The 15,490-nt window shown below is 37.4% G+C and overlaps 1 protein-coding gene across 1 annotated transcript in view; it reads right to left on the bottom strand.

The window, feature by feature from the left end:
- Positions 1–6,934, bottom strand: part of fndc7b (fibronectin type III domain containing 7b) — a 35,221-nt gene extending 28,287 nt beyond the window's left edge. The window contains exons 1-10 of the mRNA XM_080886974.1: positions 6,834–6,934; positions 6,726–6,744; positions 6,223–6,483; positions 5,844–6,104; positions 5,229–5,498; positions 4,650–4,913; positions 2,941–3,059; positions 2,347–2,488; positions 1,743–2,006; positions 128–388 (exon numbers count right to left, since the gene is read on the bottom strand). Of these exons, the coding sequence (XP_080743100.1) occupies positions 128–388; positions 1,743–2,006; positions 2,347–2,488; positions 2,941–3,059; positions 4,650–4,913; positions 5,229–5,498; positions 5,844–6,104; positions 6,223–6,483; positions 6,726–6,744; positions 6,834–6,872 (1,900 nt within the window). The 5' untranslated portion in view covers positions 6,873–6,934. The remainder of the gene's footprint in view (positions 1–127; positions 389–1,742; positions 2,007–2,346; positions 2,489–2,940; positions 3,060–4,649; positions 4,914–5,228; positions 5,499–5,843; positions 6,105–6,222; positions 6,484–6,725; positions 6,745–6,833) is intronic.
- Positions 6,935–15,490: the final 8,556 nt, after the last annotated feature.

Below are 15,490 nucleotides of genomic sequence, written 5' to 3'. Positions count from 1 at the left end.
ATAAAATAAAAGAAATGTGCAAATATGACTGTGACATTTTTGTCATTAATGCTCACTCAGAAAAAAGATGCACATCTTGGCAACTTTTACATAAAGTAACTAAATGAGCATCTTCACTAGAGGTTACCTGTCTCTATGGTAAACATGTCACTCTCAGAGCTGTTGCACATGAAGTTGGAGGCAATAACATAGACTTTGTAGCTGGTGCTGCACTTCAAGCCACTGATCATACACAACATATCCAAGGAGTTGCAGCTATGAATGACCCCATTGCTGTCCTTTGCCATTGCAACATAGAAAAGTGCTGCGTTGCTCATCTCCCACTTCACAGAGATGGAGTCTTTTGCACAATTTCTCTCTGCTGAGATGTTCTGGGGAGTGCATGGGGCTGAGGTAGAAAGCAAGCAAGTTAATAATAATACCAACCTGGAACACTTTCACAGTACTAGAATTAAGTAAACGATCTATTTTTAGTTTTTAGGGTTTTTTTTTATTGCAAATACATCTACAGATTTCTTTTAATTACTCTTCAACTTTATAAAAGGCTTGAAAATTCTAGTCAAAATTTCCTACAGTTTCAGGTCATGTCTTTTACAGGTTTTTTTTTAACAAACCAACAGTCCAAAACTTTTAAGATAATCAATTAAATTATGCAGCAAGACATTAAAAAACATTGTTCTTTGGAAATAGAATTAGTACTTGCTTGTTTATTGTTTATTGGCTATATTCTATATATATCCACTGGTAAAATGTAACAAAGACATGTAATATAATATATTCATAATGTTTTCACTTGCAGTTAATCATTTGTCAAGCTTAGAATGAATCTTGCATAGCTGTGTAGGAATGGGTCATCCACCATAGACTGCATCATGTTGTGCTGCCATGTTTTACTATAACCAAACACTGAGCCTAGATTGAACCACCTGTGTAAACATTACTACCACCATAGGTTCTCTTACATGCTTGGTAAGGTTCAGGTATTCAGTTAGCTGCAATCTGCAACCTCAACGCAAGATACCACTAAATACTACACACTGATTCTTTAGTAAGTAAATTGTGAGCCATCTTTTTTTTTTATTATTATTATCATACTTTAATATGTAAACAGCTGAATTTGCAGTAATGCAACTTAGAGTAATGTAGATACAATACAGATTATCCTGTTGCATATAAAATATTGGCTCAATTAATCCAATGCTATTAAAAATAAACATTTAATTAATCGAAATATGCAAATATGTAAATATAACACTGAGATTGGTTTGGTTGGCATACTAAATATGTTTTACTGATAAAATCTTAGTTATCATTAAGATTTGTATAAACCAATTAACCCATAAGAACCTGTGTCACTGCCCCTTTACACACTGAGGAAAGTCATGTTAAAGTTTTAACATCGGCTCTACTATAGTTTTCCTGGCAGTAAAAATGGGTCTGTGCTCTTTTGGATTAATGGAGTGAATGCAAATGCAGATGTCTGAGGCGCTAACACAGGGGTGGGCAATCTCAGTCCACAAGGGCCGGTGTCCCTGCAGGTTTTAGATGTGTCCTCGAACCAACACAGCTGATTTAAATGGCTAAATTAGCTCCTCAACATGTCCTGAAGTTCTCCAGAGGCCTGGTAACGAACTAATCATGTGATTCAGGTGTGTTGACCCAAGGTGAGATCTAAAACCTGCAGGAACACCGGCCCTCGTGTACTGAGATTGCCCACCCCTGCTCTAACATGTGTTCCTCACTTGTCTCAGCCGGTGGCCCCAGCACTGTTGGACTGGGACAGTCATTGTCAAAAGATCTGATGGTGATGGTCAGATGGTCTCCACACTTGACGCCCTTCATAACACAGCTGTTGGACACTGAGCTGCAGTTGTAGCTGCTGTTTCTGTAGTTGCCCACAGCTGCCACGGTGTAGTACAGTGCCCCCTCAGCATTGTCCCACTTGCTGAGCAAACTGTCAACGCTGCAGTCGGCTACTGTTTCCAGATTCTGCGGAATGCAGGGTGCTGGAAAGAGTGGAAATAAAGAATTGCATAAATGTACTAAAATGTTTGCATTTATATAAACGAGAAGCTGAACACAACTGATATTGAATTGTAAATTGGATTCATCACATTCATCACAGAGAGCTGATATGAGAACGCACTTCAGTTTCTCTCAGAACCAGGAATACGTTAAATTTCCTGTTCAAAAACTGTTACAATTTGGAATGTTAACAATGTAATCATTTGCAGATAAAAGACTATTTAAATAGTTAGCCCCAGTGAGATAAATTTGTCAAATCATTCACTAGAAAATGGGACATTAGTTACCCAAAATTATGTTGCAGATTTATTGAAATCATACCTGTGCGAACGCCAACAGGAGAGCTGAAGCCACTTGAGCAACTCCCAGACACAGATTGAACTGTGAAGGAGTAGTACCGTCCACAGAATGTATTTGTGAAATAACAATTGTTTCCTTGAGTCATGCATTGCCTGACCATTCCCTGGGTGCAAAGAAGAATATTTAATATTTAGCCAGTGCTAATTTACATGTTCTAGTTTATCACAAAGGTCAACATTTGAGGGAAAATTTTTAGGTTTCTGTTGATCTGACCACTTTAAGATCATGTGTATGCCAAGACTCTCATAAACTTTCTTTTTGAAATCCAACTTCTATGATTCTGTTTTCTACTTAGGTAGATAAAGTCTAGGGAATTTGAAGAGATGAGAAAAACAGTGTTAAACAAGCAAAGATTAAGGAGCTAGTTTAAGAAACTGGCTGGAAATGTTCATACAGACTATCTAGTTCTGCATGAAATCTGCCTACCAGATTTTCTAAAGCTTAATAAATTAATCTTCTCATTCAGTTCTCAGCAAGATGTTTTTATTGGCGGAAAAAAGGTTGTGCAATTATTATTTGACAAAAATAAGCAATTGTAAATCTAAAATATAATACCTTGGAGTCGACTGCCCTGGCTAAGTAGTGGTTTACTTTGTTTGTCTGATTCCATGAAAAAATGATGACATCAGTGTCGCAGTCCCGCAACAACATCGGGTTGGCTGGAGGACAAGGGGCTTGATGGGAAGACATAGAGTCATTTAAAAAATAGCACATCACAGACATGACGTATATGCTGTATATAAAGGATGGATGGTAGAGCTATCTATGGATGGATAGCAGGAGAGCTAAAAACAAACAAACAAAACTGGTTGGATTAAATATCCTCATCAAAGGTGAACTTCTCAAATCTCTGTTCAGGTTAAAACGCCCTGATACTAAAGATTGCGCTCCAGTGTTGCTTTTCACTGTATAATGTTTCAGGTTTCACTTAAACACAGGCTCATTCTTAACTGGCTGAACACAACACAATATGATATAGACAGCAAATCTCAAAAGGAGACCCAGTTTTCAAAGGAGACGCCTAGTGATCACTAAAACAAGTGTGTGAACTTGGAATGAAAAACTTGTAAACAAGTATTCCCATTAGGCGCAAGACCAATGTGACACCAGTAATCGCTATCCTGAGGTAAAAACAAGTGGGTGTAATATACTTGGAAAAAGCCCTCTTCTTAAATTTGACATCAATCCTTGTCTTAAAATTAATTTGTAGCTGATTGGTGGAGCTTGTTATTGTTATTATAAAAAATAGAGTTTTTCTTTGCCCTTTCCAGGGATTTGCTCTTTTTAAAAAGGTGTTTTATCACTCGATTGACTTAAGGATTCATTGTCCCGAATTAAATACGTGGGTGGTTGACATGTTAGAGCTGCTTGTCATGAAATTATATTCAGCAGCATCCAAGTCACGACAACTTAGCCAAGCACAATGTGACCCATTGGGTGGGGCTGAACACGCACTCTCAGCTCCGAGATCCCCGACTGAATGGAGGGATATGTGAGATGAAAAGATTAACTGCCTGCCCAAAATAGACAATAAAGTCCTGACATCCAGTTGACTATTGCTGGAGGGCCAAATATTTACCAATAGAAATCATGCAATAGGTAAAAATACTGCTAGTTATGAATCGTCTCTCCCGATAAAGATGTTCAGTGTTTCAACGTCTAATCTAAAGGAGCATTAAAAACATTTTACACATGCTTGTGTAACAGGATGAGGCCTTCTGCTGATCTTATGAAAAGAGTTGTATATTGTCTCCAGTAGTTCAAGAGCAGCTTTCTGAAAGTCTGACATTTATAGAAGTTCCCTTACAAGGTAGAAGCTTGAAATACGTGACCACTTACTAGACCACCTTATGCCCCTTATGCTTGATTTGTGGACAATTATACCTAATTGTGGGACATCAATAGAGAATCACTGCTTTACATTTCTTTGTTAAAACAAACTCCTTTATATTTCTTCTTCATTCTTTTTAGTCCCTCTTCAGATTGGCTTCTTTATTTTAAAACTTAAAAGTAAAATGCCAGATTTTTCAATACCAAACCTATACGTGTATTTGGAATATGAGCTCTCAGATTCTTCCTTATTTAAAACAAAATGGATTATTTCAGCTTTTACAGCTGAAGAAGGAAACAATCCCGCTGTGAACAAAGGCTCAGCTGGTTGGGTATGCTGCTTACACACTTCATAAAAACCCTGATAAAAACAGACTTTAAAGGGAACCCCATTGCTTTATTTTCTTTGTGTGTGTGTGTTTATTCGGTCTCACCAGTATTAAAAGAAGCTGAGGTGTTGTGGATGAAGTTCTTGCATTTGTCTGACATGGGCATTACATACACCTTGTATTCCTGGCCACAGCTCAGTTCTTTAATTGGACAGTTGGTGCTTTGGCTGGTGCATTCCAGCTGTGTGCCATTACTGCCAACTGCCACGGCCCTGTAGGACGTGGCCCCCGAAGCAGCCGGCCAAGACACGGTGACAGAGTTAGTGGTACAGCTGTAGTCCACTGATACTGATGAAACAGGTGTCAGCTCTGCAAGCAACGCATTAATATAATTTTATTTCAGAAAATTATATCATTTCACTGATGTTTGATGCTACATTGCCTCTAATCTGTATTTGAAGGGAAACCTCATATCTAATAGTAGAGTGCTATAAAACCCAAATAATCTTCTCACATGTCTCTTTTCCCATCAGCCTCCACCTAACCTAACAAATAGGTTTTCAGAACATCTGAATTGTCCTTGAGGATCATATTCTAAGTGTCTGAAAGGGACGCTTCAGAGAGAATGGCTGACCTAGATCCTAATCACCAAGTTATTGATATTGTGTGGCTCTGCAGACTCACTGTTGGTGGTGTATGTGTAGTCCGTGGGCTCGCTCGGCACCAAGAACATGCTGTATGAGAACACTGATATCAGATAGGTGGAGCATGGGAGGATGCCTTGAACATCCAGCTTGGTGTCTGAGACATTGTATGAAGAGGGTTGACTGCTGGGATCATCTAGGTTGCGAATCCTGACATGGTATAAAAGGACCCTATTCACAGGCTCCCACGTTATTCTTGCCGTAACCTGGTTAGTCTGTGTTGCAGTAATACCGACTGGAGGCTGCACCACTGAAAGAGAGTGGGATTTATTCAGATATGAATACTCTTAAATAGTTGACACAAATCAGTGAAATACTTTTTCTACACAAGTTTCTAATTCTTAGAGACCTTTGATTAAAAAGGGTCAAGCTACCATTTATAAATGCATAGCTTTAATGTAATTTTTCACTTTCTATGCATTTATTTTGGAATATCTGCTCCTGTCCCCCTGAAAAAGTCATGAGATTTCTTTGAACGTTCTCTTTTTTAAATTTACCAAACATTTGCAAGAGTTACCTGTTTTTCAGAGAGCGACTATAAAATACCCATCCACCCTAAAACACTTCTACATTCTAATTGAAGTTGGTCACTTACAGGTTGTGATGGTCTTCACTTTGCTTCTGCTTCCCAGGCCTGCCTGGTTAACTGTGTAGACATAGCAGTCATAGTTGGAGGAATGCTGCAGGTTTCTTACCACAGCTGTGGTGTTGGTGTATGTAAAGTTCATCACGGTTCCAGTGGTCTGAGAGTACACCTCTAGATAGTATTTCTGTGCTGAAGGCACTGTTGTCCATGTTACTTTGATTGAAGTACTTGATAGTGCTTGCCCTTCAACTATCTGTGATGTGTCAGGGACTGGTGGGAAAGAGCAGGCGAGACTATTTCACATAAACTGCTAAAGGAAGTCAACATAAAAAATGACAGTATTCTCAATCATGATCAATCAGTGTTGTTGTAAAAATGTTGGACTTACCTGTGGAAGCCAGAGTGGAATTAACACACGCCACACTGAAGAAGACAAAAGCTTTGACAGTCACATTATACTCAGTTCCTGGTTTTAGACCAAAGATGTTCCTCTCAGTCTGGGATCCGGATATGGACGTTATAATTGGTGCAGACTGTGGAGAGTTTTTCTCCCGAAGGTCCAAAACATAGTTTGTTGTTCCAGGATATTCCTTCCATTTTACCAAAATTGATGAGGCACTTGATGAACTTGCTGACACGATGTTGCATCCTGAAAGAAATGGAAATGCACTGCAATAAACTTTGACATTAAAGGTTGCACAGCAACAAATAATACAGCCACATATATGTCACACTGAACAGAAGCCAGTGTGACATCTTGAGCTTTAATGATATTTTCTATTCTATTATAGTCTAGTCATTATCATGGTCATAAGTTTAAAAATGACCAAATTATGCTAATACATAGCTCTTTTGACCTGCATAGTCACGCAAATGTCTCCATTTTCTTACCTTCTGCAATGTGAAGTATCTGTAAATAAAAACAATGAAAAATCATACAACTGTTTCAGTTTTATAGATTTTAACATAAAAAGTTATATTTAGCCGAGTTAGACTTACCAAAGCTAAAGAAAAGCATATGGCTCCCAACAATCCCATCTTTGACAATGAGAGCGGGATTAAAATTACTTTACTATACAAGGGAGTCAAATGCAAAAGGTGTGCTGGATTCTTTTGAGCTTTAACTCAGTATGCCTGAGAACCAATCAGTATTCCTCAAATAGAGGACAGGCTGTCCCTCCAACAGCCCCAGGCAGCATAAGCTGCCCTGGGAACACAGCATGAGGGAGGGATGGAGGGCGGGATGGATAAATGGATGAGAGTTTACCTGAAATGAGGATGACAGGAAGGTCATCACCCTCTCTCACTTCCTCTCTCTTTTTTCCTCTTATTCAGTCTATCAGCAGCCATAACCTCGATCCAGGCATTTTCCTTGCTGTCTATTTGTAGTATCTATTATGTTGTGTTTATTATTTGCAATATCAAACAGTCTTTTTGTTGTTCAAAGTCATTGATAAGAATTCATTTATTGTATGACATTGTGGCAAGTCTTCTGTTTTTTAAACTACAGAAAACAAAAGATTAGTTTTAGGATCTCTCAGTTCAGCCGTGTTTATTAAATCACAAGAGAAAAAATATTAATTCATCCACATAAGTCATATGTCACATGTTAACACAGCATTGTCGTACCTAATATTTGGAGCCGTAGTTTGCGACATAATGTTACTGACCTATTAAGCCTTACTGCTCATTAACCCAAGCATGATTGATTCATTTGTTCAGTTGTTTTTTTTTCTTTTCTGTTGAAGTAACTGAATGTTTACACATCGTTATTCATTTAGTGGTTTCTTTTTCTTCAAGAAACAATACATGAGAGCGCGGTAAATGACCTGAACTTGGGAGGGGCTGCTGAAGCAAAGAAAAGAAATGCACCTGAAACTAAAGTCAGGAATGTAAACTTGTAAACTGGGACTTCATCTAGATGGGATGAACTTCCTAACGCACAGAGATTTACTAACTTGAGTAATTCATAAACTGAATTTTTGCAGGTGTTTAGTACAAACAAAAAGTGAAGCTGATTTCTTCCTAGATATCTTAATCCCAGAGCTGACATTATGTAGGCTACATGCTGGGCTGAAAAAGATCTTTGTCACACTTGAATAAAGGCCTATGGTTCCTCCTCGTGTATTACAAAAAAGGAAGTCAGTGTGAAAATGGATATGGGCTAGAATACTGTGAGGAAACTTTAGATGTTCTTAGGCAAAAGAGCAATTATGAACAAATGATGTGAACATCTTGATATTTTAGCTGTGATATTGTCCTGAGGAATACAATATTACAGGTCGGTGTTAAGGATCCTGTGTTGCAACTTCCCAAAAATCGGCCTCCATAAAATGACATTACAACACAGAAGGGTTGGGTTGTTTCTGCCTCTGGCTTCTCACCAAGCGGTGATCTCCAGTGGTTAAAAATGAATCCATTGACCAGATAACAAAAACTGCAGATCCTTGAATGGCCACTTCAGTTTAAAAGCAAGTCAATGCTAATTCACGCCCATGTTAAAATGCACAACTTTAGAACAGAAATAAACATGTTTACAGCCTGATGCTGGAAATGTTTTTTCTCTTCACTCCAAAACAGTAGCCCACAAAGCAACTTCTGACATCACAACAGCTACGCTCATCTTTATATAAAGTTGGCTTTACACTGTAAGGAACCTAGAGGTGAATTAATGACAGCTGCATTCAAATCAGCGACAATATTATGCATGAAAGCTGCTTGGTAGGATACATATATTCAATCTCTGATTTCCCTAGGGCGTCTCAAAGTTAGGTGCTTGCTCTTTTGGTGTCACGGTTCTGGGTCCGTTGGACCCAGTATTTTGAGTTTATGATGTTTTGGTTTAATTTTGCATCATGGATTGTTTTCTTGTTCTCTTGTTGTGGTCGTGATGATTATTATTAGAGTTTCATATTTCTGTTATCCATGTTTTAGGAATTGTGGTTTCATGTATAGTTCAGTTCCATGTGTCATTTTCTGTCTCTCTGTGTTGAGTCCGTGTCTCTGAGTTGTAATTCATGTTTCCTGTTTTATTGTGAAAGTCTTTGTCTTATGTTAGTGTGTGCGGCTTTGTTCCCCCTGTCTCGTTAGCCCTGATCTCTCCCAGCTGTGTCTCCCTCCTGTTGCCGATTCCCCCGTTACTACCCTGTGTATATAAGCCCTGTGTTTTCCCATGCTCGGTGTTGCGTCGTACCCTCAGATCCTGCCTGTGTGGTCCAGTTAGTCTGTTCATGTCTGGTTTCTGTTTTATTGGTGCCAGCAATAAAGCTGTGGTTTTGAGTTTCAAGTTAGTGTTTGAGTTCTGCACTTGGATCCACATTCTCCACCTGCCCGCACACAGAGCCCTGACATTTGGTGGGCATAGGTCTCCTGCAGGGAGGGTGAATGACCAGAGTAAAAACATGAAATGGTAAATGGTAAACCCCAACATTTTATTGCAGTTTAGCTAACATTTTTAAAACACACATTATGTGAAAAATGGAAAACTTTTTTCAGACAGACATTTTATTTTCTCTGTTTCTACAAATCTGAAGGCCACTGCTTCTTCTGCAGAAAATAACAGTATTTCTTTACAATATAAAACACTTTCATGAGCAGTAGTGTACAAAACACTGTAGTTTTACTGTGAATGTAATGGTTTATAGGAGCACTTTGCAGTTTTCCAACCTCACTTTTTATGGTTACACAAATAAGCAGCCACCTATCTGGTGAAGTGAGTCATATTAAAATGAGACATTGCTTTGTTGAAAGAAGTATAAGTGAAAATGGTGCAGATGATGTTGAAGGAAATGCTGCTTTTAATCAAGTAATATTAGAGTTTAAGGTAGTCATCATCATCTATTCAGTATAACATACAGTGTACCCTAGACAATATAATAGTGGTTATATTAGTGATGTTATGCACATGCTAAAATAAAAATATATAGAAAAAATTCACACTGATTTCAGTTAGTGCATAATTGCATTTTTTCATAATTTATCGTGTTATATCTGTATGATGGTGATAACAATAATAATAATGAATTATTATGTTAATCAATAACAGTTCATTTTTCTTTCACGTCAGGTTCTTATGCTCACTGCTAGGTGTTAACATGTCATCCCAGCACCTTAACCAACTCATGTTTAAATAATAATCACATTTCTTTACATTTTTGTCAAGCATAATGTCTAAAACAAGAACATAAGAACATGTTGACAAGAAATTAACCATAACTATGTGCATACTGGAGAAATGCTGTGAATCAAAAGAAGAAACTTAGAATAATGCATTTAAAATTCTCATCACTGAAGGATTTGAGTTAGAGTAGAGTTCAAGTATTTTCTGCAAAATAAGTGATCAAAGCTGTTGACTTTTTGTAATAAATAAAGAAATAAACTTGATAAATACAACCTGTAAGGATGAAATGTAATTATTTGTAAATTGCACAATGGAAGGGACATAGCAGAAGAAGCTATAGAACCACTGCCCTACTATGATGAAGGCCATTGTTCAGACATCTGTTGGAAGTTTCACAGCATTATGGAAATATGTTTTTCAGTCTGGTACTTTCTCCAGGTATTCATCCACAGTTTAATTACACTGCACCTAATAAAGGAAATGGCACAGTTTGGCACAAAGTAAGACACAAAGGCATACTTTAATGAACAATATAGAAGAGAGAGGCATACTTTTCCACACCCAAAATGTAGTTCTTTCTGATGTGGAAGTTAGATGAAAAGTTGTTGTAATCATTGACACCACTTTTACTTTACTAACAGAATAAACTCAAATGTTAAGTACATCCATACGCGAAAATAAAAGAAGTTCCTAAATAGGTTCTGGGATGCTTTTTAAGAAGGTTGCCACGTGGCAGGATTTGTTTCTAGAAAGACTTTGGTTGCAGTTGAGCAGAATTGAAAGTGAAGATGGTCTTTAGCAACAGTTGCCAAGTTTTAGCTTTATACTGACAAAGGGTTGGAAAACTGCCACGGTGGCTCGTGTAACAACTGCTTCCATACATCGTGGAAAACTGCTTGTTAAATTCACAAAGAGCAGTAAATGTCAAAGCCACAGAAGCAGCACAGGTCAGCTGAGCAACGCCTATAAACGGAGAAGAATCTACAGGAGCTCACAAATGTAATGATTACTTGAATGATTCCTGAGTAATTTCCTGTTTGCAGCCCTGCACTGGAACTCAGGGTTCCCCTGACTACTAAATGTCTCTTTAACCTCATGAGACATAATCTGATGAAATGTTATACTGTGACAAAATATGGTTTCACGGTCACCATCACGGCATGAAGTTAGCCTAGGTTGAGAAAGCCTCAACAGGTTTGAGGACACACAGAAAAAAATTTCCCTTCATGTTTTGAGTGCTTTGAGAAATGAATGTTAATGTGGTGGGTTTTTTTATTATGTGCGTGCTTTTTGCAAGGAAATTATACATCTCAATTTGGTGTTTGTTACACAAGCTGCGAAGATCTAGATGTCTCGACAAAATGCCTTTTGCCAGAGTCATGGCTCATGTTTTACTATTCAATGCCAACTATTCCCTACAGAGAGTTACAGTTTCCTTACTGATAACCAGCACTGTTCACAGTACGCTGAACATAATACCAGAGCCATTTGTGATTTCAAAGACTTCAGCCAAGTGAAACTTGCACTATGAATAAGTCCATGGCAACCAATGTTTCTGGGAGGAGCGCCATGCAAAGCTGCAGAGGTGCAGCTCCCATATGGAAAAGATATATATAAATCTTATAAAGTTTGTATCTGTCTTGTGTGAAACTTGTATGAAAAGCATAAAGGGTGAAAACAGATATAAGATCCCTTGAATAATTATATAATGAAACTTGTATGTTTTGGATACTTACTAAAAAAATATATGAAAGTAATGAGAAAGTGGCCACTTTCATGAGTAAATCATATAAGTTTTTACTATTTCTTTTCCATATGGGCTGTCTCATGTAAAGGCACGTTGTAGGGTGTTTAATTAATCTGAGCTCTCTTCTCTGTGTGTTCTTCTGCGATACTGGTGATTAAAAATATGTGAACACCATAATATTGAACTGCAGCAATGAATTTCTTCTAACTCACTGTAATTGTGGGTTTAACATCAAATATAGCTTCCCTCATTGTTAAAGTCAGTCTGCATACTGATGACGTTCAGCTTTACATTTCAGGTAATTGCATCTCTGCTGGAAACAAAAATCTTTAACAGAAATAAGAGATGTTCTAATAATGAGTAATTTTCCAATCATTGGTATTTGGTAGAAAGAAGGAATGATGTGTATTAACAAATGAGAGGTAATCATTTTGGCTTCCAGTTTGAGTGAATATGGTACTGAGTAAAGGTGTTTTGCATTGATAACCAACAGCATGAATATCAGTTTTGTTAAAGAACTTTAATTCAGTTTTATTAGAACTAGATTCACTATTGACATGGAATAAATAGAATACAACATGTTGTCACTGAGAAGATATTTCTTGCATAATTATTACCATAGAATTACACAAGAACTAATTATTTACTCTCAAATGCAAATTGATGCTGGAAACCACCTATCTGCAGTAGGCTCATTTTTACACACATGCTGCACAAAATTAAAATGTAATTCTCATAATCATAAATAGCACAAAGAGAATTTAAAGCAAACAGGCAGATCAGGAAAAGATTCACAGAGCGGGTGTCTTCATTAGCACTTCATCACCAACATGCCTCCTGCCTGGGTTTAAACTTTAAAAAAGAGAAGAGGTCTCTCCCATGTTCACAAGCAGCTGCTACAGCAGGTAGCTACACCTGTGTGGTTACGCAGATTTTTCCACCACATGCCCTTTCTGATATATTTTGAGCAGAACACACAGAAAGAACTGCTGTTACACTTGTTTTTTCATTCAACACATGAAAATCATTTAACAAAACCATTTCTCATTTTCTTGCTCCATGACTGATTCCTGGTTGACATTTGTTCCTTTAGGAGCACGACTTTCTTCCTGTGGTGTATTAGCGTATGATGAATATGTTGTGTAATATCTTCTGTGGAAGCAAAACATCAAGACACATCAACATTGTATTCAGTTTGCGGTATTTTTAGTTTTTTTTGTTTCTTTATTGTAAGTCACTCATGTGCACATATAGGTACACATGTCAGTGTGGCCAACACAGAATTACAAACTGTGTTTCATCGTTGTGCAAAGAAAAATGACAAAACAAAACATAGCAGAAATTTGCAGATACTAGCTAAAATCATTTGCCATATTTTTAAAACTTAAATTTAAAAAAGCACAAAGGAATTACAGAGTCTCTATCTTCACCAAATGGGGGGGGGGGGGGTTTCTGTTTATTCAAGCACAAAGCTACATGTCAGATATAATACATTCACTTACCATGTGCTTTTCTTTTCTTTAAATCACTGCGGAGGAGAAGAGTGAAGTGATTTAGAAAATAATACCATAATGCTATTAAAGTGTGATTTTAATAATTTCCCTTAAGGGTGCTAAGTAGTGTTGATCTGTATTAAGTCTGTGCATAATAGCACCGTTCTAGCATAAAGGGACAACTGGCTTTTCTTTTATGAGGTATTCTTTTATGAATAGCTTTTTGGTCACTGAAGTTATTTATCAGCTCATTGTGGATGTATTTGATGTGTTTATAAATACTGCAGTTTTACGTGAATTTATGCATGTGGGCACTGACCCCTGATAAAAATGTTGAACTTACCTGTGGAAGCCAGGGTTGAATTCACACACGCCACACTGAAGAAGACAAAAGCTTTGACAGTCACATTATACTCAGTTCCTGGTTTTAGACCATAGACGTTCCTTTCAGTCTGGTGTCCGAATATGGGCGCTGTAATCGGTGCAGACTGCGGAGAGTTTTTCTCTCGAAGCTCCAAAATATAACTGGTCGCTCCAGCGTGCTTTTCCCATTTTACTAGAATTGATGATGCATTTGAGGCACTTGCTGACAAGATTTTGCACTCTGGAATAAATGGAAGCACATGCAGTAAGCTTTGTTATTAAAGGTTGTACAGGAGCAAATAATGCAGCTATACACAAAAAAAAGTTTGTTATTATTTGAATCCATCTGTAGTGCTTTTTTATTCACAATCATGCCTTTGTATTTAAAAAATGGATAGATTATTTAAATGACATTTTTTTCATTTTCTTACCTTCTGCACCTTCATGTGTCTGCAAATAAAAACAATAGAACATTATTTTTCTTTGGTTATTGATAAATATTGATCATTTGATAAATTTCAACAAGTTTAAAAGTTGTATTTACCTGAGTTAGAGTTATCAAAGCTAAAGAAAAGCCTATGGCTCCCAACAACCCCATCTTTAACAATGAGAGCGGGATTAAAATTAGTTTACTATATAAGGGAGTCAAATACAAAACGTTTGCTGGATTCTTTTAAGCTTTGGTCCACTCAACCTGAGAACCAATCAGTATTCCCTAAATGGGGGCAGGCTGCCCCTCCAGCAGCCCCAGGCAACCAGAGATGCCCTGAATCAACAAAAAGAGGGATGGAGGGAAGTTTTCTCTGTTTTCAATGTAAAACGTGGCAGCAGTTTTTCAGCAGGAATAATGTCTGGTGTTTGGGAACTATTTGTGTAATTTGAGACTTTGAAAACTTTTTTCAATGCATTATATAAAGCCAGTGTATCTTTCCCGGTATTACTGAGCTTGACCTAATAAAAAACCTCAAGGTTTGACATTTGAAACAGGTGGCAACTGGCAGAGCTGAAAAATGAAGCCAATGTGGGAGTGACACAAACTCTAGTTGTCTAGTTGAGGCTGGTTGCAAAAAAGGAAAGACCACAAACTCCTACATCACAAGGACATTCTGATTAATGTCTTTTATACTCTGAAGTTAAAAAACAATCCCTATATTTACAGCTACTGTATGTTATGTATGATTGTCCATTTATGTTTGACTCTCTGGAGATAGGGGAGTGTGAAAACCAAAAGATGTTACAGGCCAAATTTCTGATTTTAGAGACCTCTGTTTATGGGAGAGCTGGAGGCAGTGGCACAGAGCTCTGGGACCTCTTCATAAATTGCTTTCTCTGCAACTTGGTTATCCGATTTTCTGGTTCACTTACAGTGTCAGAACTTTATAAATGTATTGATAAATATATCTATAACTTGTAACATTTTAGTCCAGTCTAACATATTACCTGCATGTAAGTCCAGACTTCAAACATGTCACCCAACGTGATCAGATTTGATTAAATTTCAAATGTAACACAAAGATGAAGATGATGCTGTTTGCCTTACCAAATATAACATTCTCATCAGAGAGCCAAGTGTTCACTGATGTGTAATCAGTTTGAAGAAAATACAGTTGATCTTGAAGAAGGGAAAGTTTCAGAAACAACAAAACAGCTTCTAACAGAATTAACCCTTTAAAGCCAAATGTATCGTTGATACATGAGGTTATGAGTGTTTGAGACTTCTACATCATCAGTTTAATGTATTGAAATTCACTTAAACAAGCTTTCTTGCCCATTCTCATGCTTGGTTTGAATGTCAGCAGGACAGGCTGAATATAGTAACTGCTGCCATGTGACTGTTAAACAGATCTAACTAACCAAGCATTATCAGCATCCTGATTTACAGATCACATATCTACATCCAAAACAAAACACTATATGATGATGATGCTGGGAG

This window comes from Rhamphochromis sp. 'chilingali' (genome assembly GCF_963969265.1).
Source record: "Rhamphochromis sp. 'chilingali' genome assembly, chromosome: 7".
Classification (NCBI taxonomy): Eukaryota; Metazoa; Chordata; class Actinopteri; order Cichliformes; family Cichlidae; genus Rhamphochromis; species Rhamphochromis sp. 'chilingali'.
The sequence above is the reverse complement of the archived record's forward strand: the minus strand, read 5'-3'. Positions and strand labels throughout refer to the sequence as shown.